At 44.0% G+C, this 21,911-nt stretch overlaps 1 protein-coding gene across 15 annotated transcripts in view; it reads left to right on the top strand.

Moving 5' to 3' along the window:
* The window catches only part of galnt7 (UDP-N-acetyl-alpha-D-galactosamine: polypeptide N-acetylgalactosaminyltransferase 7), a 141,830-nt gene that overhangs the window by 53,116 nt on the left and 66,803 nt on the right, over positions 1 to 21,911 (top strand). For 14 of the 15 annotated variants that reach the window (XR_015066098.1, XR_015066097.1, XR_015066099.1 and 11 more), the window contains 3 exons: positions 4,272 to 4,402; positions 4,542 to 4,621; positions 13,323 to 13,505. Coding sequence is in view for 12 of the 15 variants with exons in the window: in XM_085912574.1 (XP_085768700.1) it covers positions 4,272 to 4,402; positions 4,542 to 4,621; positions 13,323 to 13,505 (394 nt within the window). In the remaining 3 variants the exon portion in view is untranslated. The remainder of the gene's footprint in view (positions 1 to 4,271; positions 4,403 to 4,541; positions 4,622 to 13,322; positions 13,506 to 21,911) is intronic. The other variant, XM_085912570.1, reaches the window with a different exon arrangement.

A 21,911-nucleotide genomic window follows, 5' to 3' on the forward strand; every position in this document is an offset into this window, starting at 1 on the left:
ACTATGTTCCTCACAGTGCAAACTGACAGCTGAAATCTCTGAGCAAGATTTTTGTATCCTTCCCCTAAACTATGACACAGAACAAACTTTGTTTTCAGGTCATTTCTCAGTTGTTTTGATGCTCCCATGTTGCCACTCTTCAGAAATGATACAAAGAGGAGAACAACTTGCAACTGGCCACCTTAAATACCCGGAACTGGAGATCTTTTGTATTGAGGCTCCCATGTTGTCACTCTTCAAAGAAGATGCAAAGAGGAGAACAATCTGGAACTGCCCACCTTAAATACCCGTAACTGCAGATGTTTTGTGAAGAAGAATGGTCAAAATACCTTCAACCAGAATCCAGACTCTCATTGGAAGCTGTTGGAAGCGTTTAGATGCTGTTATTTCTGCAAAAGGTTTCTTCTGTTGGGATGCCCAAAATTATGCACCTGCCTACTTTTGTTCTAGTAATGATTGCACACTTTCTGTTAATCCTATAAACTTCACTTCACTTCTCAAATGTCACTGTTTTTGTCTGCTATATGATATATTTAACTGGAATTGCTGATCCGAAAAACCAATGATTTATAAAGGAAAATCATGAAAATGATCAGAGGTGCCCAAACTTTTGCATGCGACTGTATTTAGCAGTTTTAGAAACGCACAGTTTTGCTGGCCATAAGGTGTTGATGATGTCTGCGGATGAGCTGAGTCAAATGCTTTTGTTAAGTTAATTGCGGATTGTCTTTTTCTGAATAAAGCTAAGAATTACCCAAAGCAAAACAAATGGGGTGACCCAAGCAGAGAGGTGTAATTTGTATCGATCATTTCAATGATCGCTGAAGTTAGAAGACGAAGTTGAAGATAAAGTGATTTATTCAGAGTTGGAAGAAATTGGCTTCCTTGAACAATATTCCAAGAATCCCCTCTCCTGGGCGTTGGCTTCTTTCTGGTATCTTGTCATGCCGCCATGCTCTGCTATAGATGGAAACCTCCTTGCGTGGACATTATCTTCTCTGTACCAGGTCTAAAACGATTCATGTCATTGACAGCAGTGACTTCCTTCCACCTGCTAACATAGCCGAAGCGAGCGGCACAGACACAGGTTTCTACCCCGGTCATTGCTGGGCATTCCTCTCATCAATTGCAGTGAGCTTCCACCCATGAGTTGCATTGACAACGGCTTTGTCCTCAGTCATGGCTGGGGCTTCCCATTTCTTCTGGCAGCACTGCTACTCCTTTTTATTTTTTTTTCCTAATCTTTTTCGACTTTGAATTTTCTCTGGATGTATTTAAGGGTGCCATACACTGTATTTTTTGGACCATGAGTCACACTTGTAATCCTTGAATTTTTAAAAAAAATTTACAGTTTGCTTTGTAATCTGGGTATGGATGGTTGTCTGGTTTTCAATTTGTCATCTCCAATTCTGATATTTTCTTGTTATCCTCATGTTTTTATTGTTATCTGCATCTAATCACTACCAGAGATCTTTTTGTTTGTCACACTGGAACTAGGACTTATTTCTGACAGCTTCCAATACCCCAAGTAATGACACAGCCACTGGCCACCAAATTAACGGGAGATGTTAAACGTTTTGTTAACTTTCTCTTTTGAATTGCTATTTAATCACTAATCCAATTTTCCCCATTTTTGATCTCCTCGAGTACCCTGCAATCTCATATGAAAAGTCATCATTTCCATTGTACAAACATTCTCCACAATTACCATCCATTGGTCTTGGTCAGGTGGCTCTGTCTTGCCATTTCCTAGTTATAGTTTTATTGCTTGGCACTGACAAAACAAAGCCCAAACCAGAGATGCTGCTGATTCTGCTGACGCAAACAAAGTGAAAGAGTGGATACGTAGCAGGAGGTCGGACACGGTAGTTGAATAAGTGGCTACTTTATTCTTTCTTCCATCCAATTCACATGGAATTGAAATGTACGTGTAGTGGGTGATGGACGGCAAACCGACCACTTTGGCTGCCCAACAATGTAAATTGCTTGATGTAAATTAATGTAACAAAGGGCCCCTTCGTCTGCCTAAAAACATCCCTTTCTAAATAAATAATACTTTCTGTACAACTCGCTTAGAGAGTTAATGCGATTCCCAAATTCTGGACCCCAAAGTTTGCGCAAAATCGAGATAGGTGTTTGATGTTCACCAAATATTTATCTGCGTTATGTATCAATCCTTCACTGAAATCCTAACCCTAACCCTTATAACTCAGTCTTAGCAGTGTGTTTTCTTTACCAAAATGGTTTCCAAAAGATTTGCGTGGTCTGCATTCATTTCTCCTCAAGTTCTAACATTTGTTTTTGAATATCTATTCTTAATGTTGATTTTGGTGGAAGGGTGTACCGTACTATGATTTCTGTTATTCAATGGAATAATGTTCAGGCGGCTCGGTGGAGCCCTGGTTAGCACGTCCGCCTCACAGTTAGGAGGGTGCGGGTTCGATTCCACCCTCCCTGTGTGGAGTTTGCATTTTCTCACCGTGTCCGCGTGGGTTTTCTCCCACATCCCCAAAACATGCTTGATAGGCCGACTGAGCACTCCACATTGCCCCTAGGTGTGAGTGCGAGTGCGGATGGTTGTTCGTCTCTGTGTGCCCTGCGATTGGCTGGCAACCAGTTCAGGGTCTCCCCCGCCTACTGGAGACAAAGGGGTACAGAAAATAGATAGATGGATGGATAATATAATGGTAATAATAAGGTACAGTTATTTGGGAAATGTGCTTGTCATATACCATAATTTTCGGACTGTAAACCGTACCGGACTATAAGCCGCACCAGCTAAAATTCAGAGTTATTTTTGTTGTTTTCTTATATAAACCGCACTGGACTATAAGCTGCACATGCGCACCAGTTATTTACAAAGAAAGACAGTACACAGAAAGCGTTTTTAAAGTTTTAATAACATACTTTAACATGTCTTTCTAAACGCTGCCTGTGACGCAGCAGTAGTACCGCAGCAACATGGAAGTGTGCACGCGGGCTATTTACAAAGAAAGACAGTACACAGAAAGCTTTTTAAAATTTTAATAACATACCTAAACATTTCTTTCCAATCACTGCCTGTGAAGCGGCAGTAATACCGCAGCAACACAAAAGTAACACCACTAATAGGGCTGGATTAAAAAAAAACATACTAGTAAAAGTCACTGAGACGCGGTGGTAACACAGCAGCAACACGGTAGCACAGCACTAACAGGGCTGGTTAAAAAAACACCAGTAAAAGTAAAAAAAAAGAGCTTCTTCATCTTCCTCCTGTGCACTGAAACCATCGAAGTCTTCCTCCTCAGTGTCTGATTGGAATACTTGATACTTCGCCACACACTTTTTCAGTCTCTCTTTCGTTGTTGCTTTTATGCATTTCTTCTAGCATTTTCCAAGATGAGGGTCTGTTCATGCTAATTTTATTCATGCACAAAGAGCTAAGTTACATTAAATGAGCGAGTGACACGTTTAGCTCCAGAGCAGACATGACCGGGAAATAAAGAAAAAGGGTGACGCAACACAATGTCATCAATATCGACTGCCTTTAATTTAAAAGCGGCATCATATGCATTTATTTTGTCCCCCATAATAACGGTTTGTGTATAAGAGCTTCCTTTCAGTAATGTCAGTCTTGATCTCATTCTGTCTCTTCTTTGTGTGGATCATACCGCACTATTTGCCTGGTGAATGGACATGCGATCAACACACCACTTTTCTTCCTAGTGACTGTGTCACATATCCCTCTGCCCAACAAAGCGGTGCCGGAAAACAGCGGTACACAGCCTTTTTACGAGTGTATAAAAGTGATCAAATCATCACAAAAATAACGGAAAAAAATCCTATATAAACCTGACCAGACTATAAGCCGCAGGGTTCAAAATTAGAGAAAAAAGTCGCGGCTTATAGTCTGATCAGTTTGATTATTATTATGATTATTTCTATTCTATTTTCCAACGAGGGCCAAGATGATCTGTTTCTGTGTATGTTAATTCCGAGCCTCAATATGCAGAAAAAGAGGCATAGATTACTGTTGGATTTTCTGGTCTCGTCAAAGCAAGGGTCTCGCAGATAACTAGCATAAAAATGTTATATGTTCAGATTTCAGTTGACTATGTCAGTCAGGTCTTAAGAGATTCATTTGCTTGTGCCATTTTAGGAAATGTATTGTATTTTGAAAAAGGTTTGCACGTGTGAATCTTTACCTCAAAATAGCCAATAAGATTCTCCCAACCTCCATTTGTTTCTATTTTTTTTTTCCAACGGAATAATGAAATTCTCTCTTTGTGAAGTCCATTTGAAGGAACGTTTGGAGATCTACGTCAAGCAGTGGAATGGTCTGGTGAAACTTTACAGAAATGAGAAGAGAGAAGGCCTCATCCAGGCGCGAAGTATTGGAGCAAAGAAGGCGACAAAGGGACAGGTATCTCATTGTTACCAATCCTTCAGAAGTATTTCTCAGGATTGTTGTTGTAGCAACCAATTGGACCACTTTAAACTGAGTGGTTTAACATTCTAAATAAATAAAAATACTAAAATAATTCTGTCTTTGTGTTTTTTAGGTGCTAATATACTTGGATGCTCACTGTGAGGTTGGGATCAACTGGTATGCTCCATTGGTTGCTCCAATTTCAGAGGACAGGTAACAGTGATTAAGTAATTAAAAAGTCAGAGAACACCTTTAAACACAATGCGGGATGAATGATGATAATAATTCAGGGTTTCCCCAGATATCTAAGACTGGTTGTAAATAAGCTGAGGCTTCATAAAAGATATTAGGATGCATAAGGATCCGATGCCCTTGCAGTACTCTGAGTGGTTGTGTTCAAAATGGTAGAGTGCGCTTTGCTCCCATTCATTTTAGAACATAGCCAGGACTAGTCAAACATGTCCCCAGTTGGAATGCCGTCTGTGCGCACTGTCATTCAGTTTTTGGTGCGCGCTCGGAGCATCTTTTCAAATGCGCCCTTTATTCTACCGTATTTTTCACACCAAAAGGCACACTGGATTATAAGACGCACCCTCATTGAATTTCTTATTTTTGAAATAATTTCATATATTTACCGGAGTAAAAGGCGCATAAAATTGAAGCTATACTGCAACAAACTGAGGTTGACTAGGGTTGCGGTATGCATCCACAAGCCAATAACCAATAAGCCCTCTGTAAACAATCGCGTTTCTCAAACTATCTCCTATAAAATTATCAGAACTGACTAAGGTTCGATCTAACGCATAGGTACTGCTTACCTATGTTTCCCTTCCATATCAATTCGTAAATTTACTTGAAACATTAACAGAGCAGCCTATTTTGACATGAAATAGCCTCGTGCGTAGAGCAGCTATCACCATAGCATTAGCCACCCGCAAACTCCCATGAGCCTCAGCTCGTAGACTCCCATGAGCCTCAGCAAAGTGTAAACAATCGCGTTTCTCAAACGAGCTCCTGTAAAATGATCGAAACTGACTAAAGTTCGAACTAACACATTGGCACTGCTTACCTATGTTTCCCTTCTGTATCGATCCGTAAATTACTCAAAACATAAATGGAGGAGCCTATTTTGAAATGAAATAGCCTCACGGGTACAACAGCTATTCAGTGAGGCCCCCTGACCACGGTTGCCGTAATGCTGGGAAGCGATACGACCTTGTAATTTACTAGTTGTAGTAAAACGTAGTAGTACGGATCAACAAATTCATCAATTGATCCATATATAAGGCGCACTGTCGGCGTCTGAGCACATTTTTAGTTATTAGGTTCGCCTTATTGTCCGGAAAATACAGTACTATGTGTACTCTTTATTTACACGATTTGTAGGCTTGTCACAATGACAAATTTTACCGGACGCTATATTTCCGCCTTTGTGAGTCGTCATCTTTCGTTGGTGGAGGAGGTTGCGTGTCTCAATGATCCTCGAACAAGGATGAGCCTGGATACTCTGAACTGGACCTTCCTAACTCTGGGGTTGAAGTCACCGAGGTGGATAAAAAGCTCCTCGTTGGCAGGGACCCGGAGGTGGATAAGACCTGCCAGAGATCCTGAAGGCTTTGCATGTTGTGGAGCTGCCTTGGCTGACACACCTCTTCAACATTGTGTGGACATTGCCTCTGGATTTGCAGACCAAGGAAGGGACCGAAGGATGTGTTCCAACTACAGAGGAATCACAGTCGTCAGCCTCCCTGATAAGGTCTATTTAGGGACGTCAGAGAGGAGGGTCTGTCAGGAGGTTGAATCTCAGATTCAGGAGGAGCAATGTGGTTTTTGTCCTGGCCGTGGAACAGTGGACCAGCTCTACACCCACAGTTGGCACCTCAAGGGTACTTAGAGATACAGTGAGTACCTCGGTCATTCAAGAGGGACTCTGTTGAGCCACTGTCCGGGGTCTCCCTTCAAGATAGGGTGAGAAGCTCGGCCATCCACGTTGAGAGGAGCCAGATGAGATGGTTCGTGCATCTCATTAGGATGCCTCCTGGACGTCACCCCGGTGAGGTGTTCTGGGCATGTCCCAACGGCAGGAGACTCCGGGAACGACCCATGACATGCTAGAGAGAGACTCAGCTGGCCTTGGAAAATTTGGGGATCCTCTGGGTTGAGCTAGACGTAGTGGCTGGGGAAAAAAAAAGTCTGGGCTTCCCTGCTAAAGTTGCTGCTTGGTGCAGGAGGAGTCAGGACACGTGACATTATTACACTAATTCCTCGCCACTTCGCGCTTAATTTTTTGCGTACTTTATGAGTGAGGGAAGAACGGCATATAAATAGGCTGATTGCATGCGGCATGCCTCTGAGAAATGTGCTTGCTTGCTTAGGCGGTCCATCGTAGTTGAAGACGACGTAGTTTCCTTTTTGTTGATCTGATTGGTGGCTATCATTGCTGGCGACGATGCCATTGCACGAGACTATGAAGTCCAATCCTGTAGCCACATGCCCTGGCACAATAAGGGCATGGAAGGCCTGGATCCCGGGGCTGGTATGGTTCTGGAACTGCAGGATGGTGTCTTCGCCTCCACAGGTGCCCTCTGTGTTGATTTCGACACTCCTCTAGGTACATGACCCTGTCATGGCACTGCGAGCGCCACAGCGATCGGTTAGCTGCAGCTGCCTCAAGTTCATTGGGTTTGGTGTTTCACCTCTTCAGTGTCCCTTTCAGTTGGTCTTTATACCGCGGCTTTCGTCCTCCGGACTTTCTGCTGGCTGAGAGGAGCTGACCATAGAGCACCTGACGAGGCAATCGGTGTCCTGGCATCCGAATGGTGTGGTCAACCCACCGGAGTTGTCTCTATGCCAGGATTGCCTCTATGCTTATGGACTCAGTGTGCTGTAAAATGTCCATGTGAGGAACCCCGTCCTGCCATGTGATGCCAAGGATGCGTTGAAGACATCAGATGTTAAATGCATCAAGGCAGCGGATGTGTCTGCAGTATAGTGTCCAGGCTTCTGACCCATACAGCAGAGTTGAGACACACACCGCCCTGTAGACTGACATTTTCGTTGAGAGCGCAGTCTCTCAAAGTCAGAGGAGGCTGATTTGACACAAGCTTGGATGTTGTCATCAATCTGGCATGTTGAGGTCAGAGTACTGCAGAGGTAGCAAAACTGCCCAATGACCTTGAGGGGTTGCCGCTGATGGCAAACACTGGGGGTATCGGGGATAGGGACCTCTCCTGGACAAGTACTTCTGTTTTTGGAGTATTGATCAACAGACCTAATAAGCGGTAGACTACTGACATGGTGTCTAATGCATACTACATGGCATCAGGTGTGTGGAGGAACACCAAACTTAATGAGTATGCTTTAATGAGTATGCTCCAGGGCGATAACTCTGTCAAAGGCCTTGGTGAGATCAATAAAGGTGATGTAGAGGTCTTGCATTTCTCCTGTATTTGACGGGCAGTGAAAATCATGTACAGTGTACTTCGGTTCTTTATAAATCCACACTGTGTCTCTGGAACGATGCCCTCTGTTAAAGATGTAAAGCAAGACCATAATTTTCACAAGGACATTGCCGGCTACTGAGAGAAGGGAGATGCCACGACTATTACCACAAGATGATTTATCACCTTTCTTCTTGTAGATAGTGACTATGTTGCTGTCTTAACAGTCTTGAGGCAGGGTCTTACTGTGCCAGATGGTTACTAAGAAGTGGAACAGCTTTCACTTGAGAAGGTAGCCTCCTTTCTTTAGTAGTTCAACCGGGATTCCGCCAGAGCTTTTGTTTTTATTGAGGCTCCTGATTGTACAAACCGGATTCGGTTGAAGTTGGGAAATTGTGTAAAATGTAAATAAAAACAAAATACAATGATTTGAAAATCCTTTTCAACCTATATTCAATTGAATACACTACAAGAACAACATATGTAATGCTCAAACTCAAACTATTTTATTTTTCAAATAATAATTAACTTAGAATTTCATGGCTGCAACACGTGCAGTAGAAGTTGGTAAAGGGCAGACCTTTCCTTTTAATAACACAAACGTTTTGGAAGAGAGGAGACTAATTCTCTTAGCTTCTCATGTGGAATTCTTTCCCATTCTTGCTTGATGAACCGCTTCAGTTGTTCAACAGTCGAGGGTCTTCCCTGTCGTATTTTACGCTTCATAATGCGCCACACATTTTCAATGGGAGACTGGTCTGGACTGCAAGCAGGCCAGGGGAGAACCTGGACTCTTTTACTTCGAAGCCACGCTGTTGTAACACGTGCAGAATGTGGCTTGGCATTATCTTTCTGAAATAAGCAGCGGCATCCATGAAAAATACGTCGCTTGGATGGCAGAATATGTTGCTCCAAAATCTGTATGCACTTTTTAGCATTTGTTGCCTTCACAGAAATGTAAGTCACCCATACCATGGGAACTAATGCACCCTTTTGAACTTTGCGTTGATAACAGTCTGGATGGTCCGCTTCCTCTTTGGTCCGGAGGACACGATGTCCAGTGTTTCCAAAAATAATTGGAAAAGATTCTCTGAACCTTTTGCTATTATTCAGGGTCTGCACTGCTCACCCCAAACTGGAGAAGGGTCTGAAAAAAGTGACCCAAAAATTGCTTGTTCCTCATACCTGGGTGGCCAACCGCAGCCACCAAGGCATCCCCCACTGCGGTCGAAAACCTAACAAAGGAAAACACACAACTATGAATGTGGCTACCTGGAATGTCCGCACCCTCCTTGACACTCAGGACGGGACAGAGAGACCTCATAGATGGACGGCGCTCATCGTACATGAGCTCAGGAGGTACAATGTTGACATTGCAGCACACAGTGAGACTTGATTCTCTGGCAAAGACTCCTTGACGGAAACCGGTGAAGGCTACACTTACTGGAAGGGTCTTCCAGAAGGCGAACACAGGCTCCATTGAGTTGGCCTTGCTGTAAAAACTACTCAATAACATCCCGGAGTCCCCCCAGGCATCAGTGAACGGCTCATGACCTGGCGTATCCCCCTGGTGAAAGGCCGGTTTGCTACGCTATGCAATGCATATTCCCCCACCCTGGATGCTGATAGCAACATCAAAGATGCCTTTTACGAGTCTCTTGCAGCTGCCCTATCCAGAGTCCCTAAGTCTGATTAACTTTACCTCATGAGTGACTTCAACGCCCAAGTTGGCACAGATCCCAAGCTGTGGACTAACGTAATCAGAACCCATGGATCTGGAAAGATAAATAACAATGGCATTCGACTCCTCTCTCTGTGCTCTGAGCACCAATGTCTCATCACTAACACAATCTTTCAGCTGGAAAAGAAATACATAACATCTTGGATGCACCCACGATCCAAACATTGGTACGCGCTGGACTACATAATAACACAGCAACAAGCCCAACAAGACGTCTGCATAACCTGGGCCTTGCGTGGGGCTGAATGCTGGACTGACCATCGACTGATCAGATCAAAGCTGAGGATGAAGATCCGACTCCTACACAGAATAACAACAGCCAAGAAAGTGATTGCACTGCAGGGCCCTGGACTCTCCAGAGTGCACATCTCACTACCGCAGCAAGCTGGCTACTGGGCTTGAAGGACTACAGTACCACCTGTGACATGGACAGTGAGTGGGCAAAACTGAGGTCAACAATACATTAAGCTGCCTCTGAAACCATCGGCTTCACTCAGAAGCGCCATCAAGACCCTCACTCTCAATCGCTCCTTCACCATTACAAAACAACCAGAGCTGAGACACAAATACAAACTGCAGCTCTTAGAAGATGAATGGTGGCTCAAATAAGCCCACGAAATCCAGGGATATGCAGATGCTAATAACAGCTACACATTCTACGCTGCTGCAAAATCTATCTATGGCCCACAAAAGCGAAGCATTGCTCCAGTAAGATCTGCAGACGGACTCGTGTTATTCAAGGGCAAAAAACAAATTCCCGAGCGCTGGGCTGAGCACTTCGACTCAGTGCTCAATAAGATAAACCCCTCGGATCTACCAGTGCTCAATGTGCTCCCATATCTCCCGCCATCTACCTCCCTTGATTATCCTCCCATGTTCAGTGAGGTCCTTACTACAAAACGGATTCGGTTGAAGTTGGGAAATTGTGTAAAATGTAAATAAAAACAAAATACAACTATTTGAAAATCCTTCTCAACCCATATTCAATTAAATAGACTACAAAGACAACATATTTAATGTTCAAATTGATAAACTTTATTGTTTTTTTTTGCCAAATAATAATTAACTTAGAATTTCATGGCTGCAACACGTCCAGTAGAAGTTGGGAAAGGTGACTCTTTTTCCATTCTCTTTTGTTTTTTCATTGCAAGCTAACTAAATTAAGATTTTAATTCCAAATAATTTGTAATTGCATTAATTTTCTGGAAGAAATTGAGCATTATCTGGCAGAATTGCAGGTGTGCCAATACCTTTGGCACTGTATGTTCCTATGAAATATATTTTTTGTGATGTGATGTAATTAGATTATTCAAAGACTCATGAAATAAATTATACATTGTTCAGTCCTGTATACAAGGCCTGTAGACACATATCACTGGTGTGGGGTCAAAACTTTCTGTGTCACAATTTGGTAAATTTAATATTTTCTCTCAAATCTCTACTACTGGTCAATCCACATGCGTGTTTTTTCCAAAATTACTGACCAATGTGAAATGTTCAAAATGGGTTGTTGAACAAAAGGGAGTTGTCTTGAAAAGTGAGGTATAAGGATTCTGCCTGACGCTGGGAATATGCAGAAAGTGGTTCGGATGGATGGATGAACAGGCTTTTAGTGTTTGTCACGTTTTCATGAGTTCTGAAAATGTTTTTTTTAAATAACTAATCTGTTTTGTTCAACGTGTTAAACTGTATTGTTGTGTTTTGCATTTCAGTAGATTTGGCCCACATTTACCTGAGTTGTGTCAGTAATTTATTTAAAATTAAATGTGCTTGAAAATAAAAAGATGCATTCATTTAAACTTTAATTGATGTGGGTACCTTTCTTAAATACAGAAATTGTTTAATTGGTCTTCCTTCCTAAAATAAGAGAAAAAAGTCCTGCTGTGACTTCATGCAAACGATTGTGCATACCATTATTCAAGCAAGTCTTCATTTTAGCTGTAATAGTAGGGCTTTAAAAATGTAGATAGGTTTTCTTCATTTGAGATTACTCTTCTAATGCAATACTAGCTTCTAAATATTATTTTTCTTGTTGGCCAAAAATTTTGAAAAGTGTTTTTTTTACTTTCTTGAAAATATGTTTTTGCAGTGTGCCAACCCAAATCCGTCCATATTCAAAATAGTACCATCTTCGAAAAAAAAAAAAAGTACCATCTTCAGTACCTACCCATCCCTAACCGCCGTCCATTTTGAAACTCTGTAGCCATCAAACCTTTCAGTGCTGAGCTGGTGCAGTGAGGCGAGTTGCTAATGCAGTGCTCTGCTGCTGGTCATCTTCATTCAAAGCTGATGTATGCGCATTGAAAATTAGCCATAGTTTGCTTAATTCTCAAAGGATTTTCATGAGGCCGCCTTTTTAACGTCAATACGGCGTATATATCCTAGTTTTTTTTTCTTTTGTTTTTGTGACGTGACGCCTGCAGTAACAATGCACAGCATCGTCATATGATCCACCAACACTCAGTTGCTGCAATACATTTAATTAATGAACTTATAAGGACGTTAATCCTTGTTGTGTTTGTTTCTTTTAATAGTAGTTGAATGTGTCATATTTAAATGCTAACATTCGTCACGTTTTTCCCCCAAAATAAATCGTGACATTAGGCTGTATGTGAAATAATGACATCCAGGTCAATTTCACGCATTAAATTACGGTGCCCTGGGTAAAAACACTGAAGTATATTGGAAGTTTAACTGTACTGCTGGAGATCTCACATATATTCAATATTGTGAAATTCAATACACATCTTGTGTTCTCATTTTTGTGTCAACTCTTTTATTTGCCAAAATCATCCCCCCGGTTTTTGTTTAATGCACAGCACCCTCAAGGGAACATGCCATTGAATGGGCCGTCCCTTTCACCCACCACTTGCTATTAGGTGATATGCCAGATCACTTGGCTATTAAAGGATTTCTTTCAATCAAGAGGTGACCTAAATAAGCAACTGTCTGAAAAGAAAAACACTGCCTCATTTGACATGAGATGTCCCCAGCATCCATCCATCCATCCATCCATCCATCCATCCATCCATCCATCCATCCATCCATCCATCCATCCATCCATCCCTCCCTCCCTCCACGGGGTACCAAGAGAAGAGTTGTGATATTGTATGAGGAAGTCTGGACTTGCAGAGAAGTGTGTGAGGGTAGTGCAGGACATGGACAAGGATAGTTTGACAGCTTAGACTTAGTCCTTTCTTTTTTGCAGTGATGATGGAGAGGTTTGAGATCAGAGGAGGTCTCCATTGACTATGATGTTTGCAGATGACATTGTGATCTGTACTGAGTAGCGACCAGGGTTGAGAGCAGCTAAGTTTTCTTTTCTTCATATGGCGGTTTACTAAGGTTAGCTAATTAAAATATTTCCTTTGATAGGCAAGTGATCTGGCATTTGTGAAAAACAAGTCTGTACAGTTTGACACTCCTTTTCCAGCTTTAGATAAAGGTGATCGATTGGCCATTAAACCACACAGAAAACACAAGTATAAGTACAATCATTGCAGAGAGCATACTGCTAACGAATATTCATTGTTGTTTCTGTATCTCCACTCCTAAACTTTTATCCCACCTTGTCTCATCCTCTTTAAAAAAAAAAAAAAACATTCCATTTTGTACTGTTTTCTATATATATATATATATATATATATATATATATATATATATATATATATATATCCCCCCCTTGTGTCTTGAATAAATGGCTATTCTTCTGATCTCAATCCCATTCGAAAAGGACGGTGTGTACTGTTCCTTTGATCGATGCTATCCATGGGGAGATGTTCACCATTGAGCCCCAGGGTGGAGGAGATGAAGATGGCTTTGCTAGAGGAGCCTGGGATTGGAGCATGCTGTGGAAGAGAGTTCCTCTGAACGACAGGGAAAAGAAAATGAGAAAAACACGGACAGAGCCATATAGGTACTGCAAATTTATATTTCCTTAGTACCTGCTTGCTTGTATGAAAAAAAAAAAGAGCATAGAAGTAGAACACAGGTGTCAAAATCAAGGCTCAGGGGCCAGATACGCCCCGCCACATTATTTTATGTGGCCCGAAGACAAATTGTGCATCAAATTCGTATGTCATGACTAGAATTGCAAATTGTCTTCACTTTTAATACCTTTTGACCAGTTTTTACTCGTCTGATTTGAAAACGAGTTATTTGTAAGTTTGTTTTGTAGTTTTTACTGTATATAATATGAGGTGCTCATACATTTATTTGGGTTGACAGTCATAATGGCCCTCCAAAAAAATCTATGACTACAATACGGCCTGCGAAAAAAACGAGTTTGACACCCCTGAAGTAGAAGATTAAGGAAAGTAAAAACAAAACACCAAATTATTTTGGAATTTAACAGTACTTTCTATCAGATACAAATTGGTAGTTTAACAATGCAAATGGATAATGTAAATAAAGGGTTTGTAAAAAAAAATTGGAACGTCTTGTATCAGACTTGGATCAAGGAGAGGACTGATGCAGAGTGACAACAAAAAGAGATTTTATTCTATGGATGACGTAAATAAAGGGTTAAAAAAATTGGAGCGTTTGTGTCAGACTTGGATCAAGGAGAGGACTTTGATGCAGTGAAAACAAAAAGGGATTTTATTCTAACAGGCTGGAGTCAGCAAAAACCAAAAGCGCCTCCAAAGCGGGAAAACGAGGTGGTAAAAAACAAAACTGAAATACACAGAGCTTAGGCTTGACGATAAAGGTTTCTTCATTAACTAGGTTCTTGAAAAGATCTCTTCAACTGACGTGATGGCTGATGCTCTAGACGTGACAAGACGCACTGGCACAAGACAAGGGGAAGACTCTGACTAAATACACACAGAAGGGTAAGGGCACAGGTGCAGACAATTAGGATTAAGGACACAGGTGCACACAATTAGGATTAAGGACACAGGTGCACACAATTAGGATCAGGGAAGACAAGCAAAGTGACGCACAGACCAAGGACCCACGAACTGAAACGAGAGGAGAGTTACTTATCAAAATAAAACAGGAAGTGACAATACGACAAAAAAAAGAGACAACAATGACCCACAAAACATAACGGCATGACATAAACCCCCCACTAGTGCCGGATCCCAGACGGACCAGGAGCATCAGGGTGAGCCGCATAAAAGTCAGTAAATAGTTCAGGGTCTAAGATAAAACTCGGCGGCATTGCCGCTCCTCTGGTCCATAACCCTCCCAGTCCACCAGGAATTGCCAGCCCCGACCCCACCTGCGCACCGACAATAGCTTCTTGACTGTGTAAGCCCCCCCCCCCCTACACACACACTGTTCGCGGGGCCGGAGGCGGCACGGGGTCTGGCACCATATCACTATACTTGGCTGGTTTGACCTTCCCGACATGAAAGGTGGGATGAACAGAAAGGGACCTGGGCAGGCAAAGACGCACAGCAGCTGGGTTGACGACCTTGGAGATGGGAAACAGACCAACAAAACGGGGTGCCAACTTTCTGGATTCCACCTGGAGGGGAAGGTCTTTTGTGGACAGCCAGACCCGCTGGCCCTGCCGGTAGATGGGTACCGGTCGCCACCTGCAGTCGGCCATCCTCTTGACCCTGTCCCCTTGGCGGATCAGAGTGGCCCGTGCCGCCGAACAAATGTGTCGACAGCGTCGCACCAAGGCGTGCGCCGAGGGAACGGACATCTCCAGCTCATTGTTTGGGAAGACCGGGGGCTGGTAACCAAACAAACATATGAAGGGAGACATCCCAGTAGCAGTGGTAGGCAGAGAATTGTGGGCGTATTCTACACACGCGAGGTTCTTGCTCCATGAGGAGGGGTTTTGGGCCACTAGGCAATGGAGACCAGTTTCCAGCTGCTGATTTACGCGCTCCATCTGCCCATTCGCCTCCGGGTGATAACCCGGTGAGGCTCACGGTAGCCCCAATGAGCTTGCAAAACTCCTTCCAAAACCTGGATATAAATTGGGGACCCCTATCAGAGACGATATCCCATGGGAATCCGTGAATTCTAAAAATCTGATTCATCATGACCTCTGCCCGTTCCATGGCCGAAGGTAACTTGGGCAGGACGATGAAATGAGCCATCTTGGAGAATCTGTCTACCACGGTTAAAATAGTCGTTTTACCCTCAGATGTAGGAAGCCCTGTGACAAAGTCCACCGAGACCTCGGCCCACAGTCGAGAGGGAATGGGGAGGGAATGCACCAGACCCACACGGGCACCGTGGAAGTTCTTGTTCCTGGCACAGACAGAGCAGGCTCCAATGTATTTCCCTGACATCTGCCTCCATGGATGGCCACCAGAATCGCTGCCGAACCACATACAGGGTTTTTCGTACGCCTGAATGACAGGCGAGCCGTGAGGTGTGTGCCCAATGGACAACCTGGACAACCTCTGTTCACTGGACATCCTCTAGGGGGTGGTTTGTCGCCTTCTATAGGCCAGGTAACTGCTCCCACCACACAATGAGGGGGGGATAATGGGTTCGGGTTCCATGGCTACCGGATCCGGACTGTGAATGCGTGATAGTGCGTCGGGTTTGGTGTTTTGGGCCCCCGGTCTGTAAGACAAAGTGAAATTGAATCGATTAAAAAACAGGGACCAACGAGCCTGGTGTGAATTCAGTCTTGTAGCCTTCTTGATGTACTGTAGATTTTTGTGATCAGTCCAAACCACAAAAGGTTGCTGTGCTCCCTCCAGCCACTGTCTCCATTCTTCCAGAGCCAGTTTGACCACCAACAACTTCCGATCTCCCACATCGTAGTTCTGCTCTACGGACGTCAGCCCTCGGGACAGGAACGCGCACGGATGGAGCTTGTTGTCGGTCTGGGCCCTCTGCGACAGGATCGCCCCGATCCCCCGGTTGGAGGAGTCAACGTCCACCACGAACTGGCGGGAGGGGTTGGGTAGTGTGAGGATCGGGGCGGAGCTGAAGCGCCTCTTCAGCTCCTGGAAAGCAGGCTCCGCCGTCCAACAGAACGGAACCTTAGGGGATGTTAGACCATGCAGTGGAGCCGCTGTGGCGCTGAAGCCTCTGATGAACCGCCTATAAAAGTTAGCAAAGCCGAGGAATTGCTGCACTTTTTTGCGGCTATCAGGTGTAGGCCATTTAGTCACCGCGCTCACTTTAGCCAGGGGCTATGATGAAGCCAAGCAAAAATACAGTATTGGCGTGGAACTCGCTCTTTTCGGCTTTGACATAAAGGCGGTGATCAAGGGAGGCGTTGCAACACCATTTTAACATGAGACTTATGGGTCTCCAAATCCGGTGAATAGCTCAGAATGTCGTCCAAATATACAAAAACAAAACAATCCAAAAAGTCTCTCAGTACATCATTAATCATGGCCTGGAATACAGCGGGTCCATTGGTGAGGCCAAACGGCATTACCAAGTATTTCGAAGTGTCCTCGGGGAGCGTTAAATCCACTTTTCCATTCATCCCCTTCCCGGATGTGCACTAGGTGGTACGCGTTGCGCAAATCTAGCTTGGTGAATACCCGAGCTTGTTGCAGTTGATCAAATACGGCTGACATGAGTGGAAGGGGGTACCGGTTCTTAATCGTGATCTGATTGAGGGGACTATAGTCTATGCAGAGGCGTAGGGTACTGTCTTTCTTGCCCACGAAAAAGAATCCGCCCTCACAGGAGACAATGACGGTCTAATCAAACCCGCTTTAAGAGACGCGTCAATATAATCAGTCAGGGCCTGTTTTTCGGGTGCCGAAAGTGAATAAAGCCGCCCCTTGGATATGGTAGAGCTGGGCAGGAGCTCAATGGCGCAATCATACGGACGGTGGGGCGGTAGAGAAGTAGCCTTTACTTTACTGAATACCTCTGCGAGTTGGTGATAGTTCTCAGGAACTCCGGTCAGACCTGGGTTTTGGGTCTAGGGTAGGTTTTCACTGTCGTGTCTAACAGTTCAGCCTTGACCCCTAATTTTCGAGCAAACGCCTAGTCGACCAAACTGTCATCAGCCCCGAAGTCTATTAGCACCCCAGTGTCTTTTCCTAAGCAGGTTAATGTGCCGATGGGTAGGCCCGAACCTTCTGATTGGTGGCAGAAAAGGTACTCACCATCAGGCCTTTCCTCACCAGGCAGGAGGGAAGGATTTGTTCTTGCGCACCGCAATAATAGCATCTGCCCTCCTGGCGTTGGTGCTGCCTTTCCTCCTGGGTCAGCGTAGCTCTGCCCAACTGCATGGGTTCGATCCCAGGAGGCAGCGGAGCCAGGTTCGGCGTGAGGCGGTACGCCTCGAGGGGCGAAGACCCGGCCACTGATGTGGGGGAGAAGGCGGGTGTGTTCCTGTATGCGCGCTGCTTCTTCCATTCCTGTAGTCGATTGTCCGTGCGAATAGTTAGGGCAATGAGAGCATCGAGGTAGGCGGGGAGGTCAAGGGGGATGAGCTAATCTTGGATGGGCCTCGAAAGGCCCCTGAGAAAGACGTCATACAGGGCCATAGGGCATTTCGCGGCCAGAATGCGGAAGCGGTCACGTAGTCCCCGACAGACTCCCAACCCTGGGTCAGCCGGCATAGCTCCCGAGCCTTCTCTCGGTCTGAGGAGATTGGATCGAACACCATACGCGGGGCCTCGATGAAGGCGGTGAGGGAATGACAAGTGGCAGAATCCCTAGCCCATTCGGCGATCGCCCACGCTCGGGCCCTTCCCGTTAGGTAAGAGACCATGAAGGCCACCCGGGAGAGTCCCGTGGGGAATTTGCCTGGAGACCGCTCAAACTGTATTTTGCACTTCACTTAAGATCAAGGCTCTACTAAGACCGGATTCCCTGGAGTAGCGTTCCGGAGGAGCCAGTCTGGCGCCCACGGCAGTTGGGGCACCTACGGCAATAGGAGCGACGGAAGGACGGACCGCAGGGGAGGCATCTGGTGGACTGGCCGTTGCCGCTGATCCCGCGGTCAAAAGCGAGAGAACGTCCTGCATCTGCTTGCTCAGCACTCGCACCTGGGCAGCCACCACGCCTCGGAATTCTTCCTGGCTCTTTGTGAGCCCTTGGACTCCAAGACCCAGAGCCTCCACTTGCTCCTGGTGTTGGGCGAGCCACGACGCCTGGGAGCGTACTGCTGCGGTCAGCTGCTCCGACTCTGCCGAGTCCATGACTGGCCAGTGCGTACTGTCAGACTTGGATCAAGAAAATGACTTGGATGCAGAGGGACAACAAAAAGGGATTTTATTCTAACAGGCTGGCGTCAACAAAAACCAAAAGCGCCTCCAAAGAGGGAAAACGCGGTGGCAAAAAACAAAACTGAAATACACAGAGTTTAGACTTGACAATAAAGGTTTATTCATTAACTAGGTTCTCGAAAAGGTCTCTTCAACTGACGTGATGGCTGGTGCTCTGGACGTGAAAAGACGCACTGGCACAAGACAAGGGGAAGACTCTGACTAAATACACACAGAAGGGTAAGGGCACAGGTGCAGACAATTAGGATTAAGGACACAGGTGCACACAATTAGGATTAAGGACACAGGTGCACACAATTAGGGTCAGGGAAGACAAGCAAAATGACGCACAGACGAAGGACCCGCGAACTGAAACGAGAGGAGAGTTACTTATCAAAATAAAACAGGAAGTGACAATACGACAAAAAAAGACAACAATGACCCACAAAACATAACGGCATTACATCTTGTCCAGGAAGAATAGTTGTAAGGTTGTAAAGTTGTAGCAATTGTGCAGCCACAGAATTGATCACAGGATAAATATATATGTGTGATATATGATATGATATATATGCCGTATTGGCCCGAATATGATTATTTATATTTTATTTTATTTTATTTTATTATTAGATGATATAATATGATATTTTTTTCATTGAAATAAAACTGAAAAAGTGGGGTCATCTTACATTCGGGGTCTAGAGATTATACCCATTCACTTGTGCGCAGCGGTAAGTTAAAGGTTGCTGGTATCGACTGAGTATGTTGCTGTGATCGTGTGTGTCTTTGACACAAAGTGAGTACCGTAATTTTCGGACTGTAAATCGCGTTTTTTTTTTTTCATAGTTTGGGTGAGGGGGCGACTTATACTCATTAGCGACATTTCAAAATTAAAAAATCTGCGATATAGTGAGACCGTGATAAACGAACCGCGATGTAGCAAGGGGTTACTGTCATTTGAACTGCAAGTGACATCACCGGTGCCACGCGGCGGTTGTTTACATAAGTACAAAGGATTCGATCACGGGATGATGATGACGAAGGGCCCCACGTTTGAAGGGTTTAATGATTTGCAGTGACACAAGGTTTGAAAAACTTGTTTATGTTATAGTTATTTGATATATATTATTTAGTGTAGCAACTTGTATATGTTTTTATCGTTACAGTTCAGTAGTTGTTGGCTCGTTGAACTTTGTTAAATAAAGAGCCGTTTATCAAACCCACGTCTTTCCTGGTACTTTAACGCTACAATATAGTTATATACTAGATCTGTGCGGCGCGCGAGCGGCGTTGTTGAGATAAAGGATGAGGAATTTGATCAATAGATTTAATGATTAGGAGTGACACAGATGGTTTGATATTATTGTTATATGACAGTTATTTGAAGTATACTTTATATATCGTTACATGGGTCTGTGGAATAATTAGACTTACGAGTCCGACGTCAGCGGCGCATACGTGGCATTGTTTACATAAAGGACGATCGATGGATTTAATGGATTTGAGTGACACAGATGGTTTGATATACGTGTTATTTATGTAATACTTATTTAAATAACTCTGAATCTTACTCAGGCCCGTTCTCAGCTCCTCGTTTGTGTATATGTCACGTGAGCCTACCATATAGTTTAGCCTGTTGTTGCTGGTTCATGTCTGTTCTTGGTGTTGAATTTTGACAAATAAATTTGCCCCAAAAGTGCGACTTATACGCCGCTGCGACTTATATATGTTTTTTTTTCACTTTATTGTGCATTTTATGGCTGGTGCGACTTATACTCCGGAGCGATTTATAGTCCGAAAAATATGGAATATACATTTCATTGTTTCTATTGTCCACTGTTGTGCCGTTTGTCCGATCACCGTTTGCATTGTGTGCACGCCTTTTGATTGACAGCTCCGGCACGCTCCTTTAAGTATGCCTCGCATTGTACGAGCAGCGTACACGCATGACTATAGCCGTTACGCAGCGGCACGGCGACTAGCTATACTGAAGAGTTGAGTTCACGCGATAAAAAGAAAGCTATTTATAAACAATAGCCATCCTTTCGTTCACATTGACACGCTTTTGGTACATTATTTCCCTTTTTTGTATTGTGCATTGTTTGGGTTTTTGGCTCTTCTACCATAGTTAAGTACGTTTTGTGTTTAAATAGTGTTCTTTTTGTTATGTTTAATTTATTTCTAACTCGGTTTTTTTTTCTTTCAAATGTCCAAGCAATGTACCGTATTGGCCCGAATATAAGATGACCCTGATTATAATACGACTCCCTCTTTTTCAAGACTAAAGTTTGAAAAAAGACTTGAACACCAATTTAAATTTTTCTATACAGAAAATAACAATATATTTTATTTTGCCTCTTTCAAATCATGCGAAAACACATCTTAATAGCTGAACATTCAAATATGTAAACTAAAGTGCAATCACATTTCTTAATGAATGGCTTCTAGTTTTCGAAATATAAATAAACCTATCTACTGTGATAAAACAACAAAATTGCAACTGCATTAACCATCAAAGTGAAGTCTAACTCTAATTGTAGTCTTGAGACAAATCTGAATAAGGAAAACATTGCAATAAAATAGTGCAAACTGGTTTAAACTTGAGAGTAGCTGAGATCTGTCACGTCAGAACATTACTCCTCACAAACATCCTCTGCCTTGTTGTGCTCATTGTCACTGTCCACGTACGCGCACACCCTCCTGTCAAACTCTTGAAAGCGGTCGCTCTGAGGACAACGAAAAGCTTTTCTCTGATTGTGAGCATCATTTAGGCGATCTTTTTGAGCTGTCTATCTCCATACATTATACTCTGTGACACCATATTTCACAGCCGGTTTGCAATGGTTAGAAAACCTCATTTGTGACCATTTTCTGTACCGCTTTGTCCCCACGGGCGTCGCGGGCATGCTGGAGCCTATCCCAGCGGTCATCGGGCAGTAGGCGGGGAACACCCTGAACCGGTTGCCAGCCAATCGCAGGGCACACAAAGACGAACAACCATCCGCACTCGCACTCACACCTAGGGGCAATGTGGAGTGCTCAGTCGGCCTATCAAGCATGTTTTGGGGATGTGGGAGGAAACCCATGGGGGCTCGGGGAGAACATGCAAACTCCACACAGGGACTGTCGGAGGTGGAATCGAACCGGCACCCTCCTAACTGTGAGGC

Source organism: Syngnathus leptorhynchus, chromosome 5 (genome assembly GCF_054491065.1).
Source record: "Syngnathus leptorhynchus isolate UIUO chromosome 5, UIUO_Slep, whole genome shotgun sequence".
NCBI classification, from domain to species: Eukaryota; Metazoa; Chordata; class Actinopteri; order Syngnathiformes; family Syngnathidae; genus Syngnathus; species Syngnathus leptorhynchus.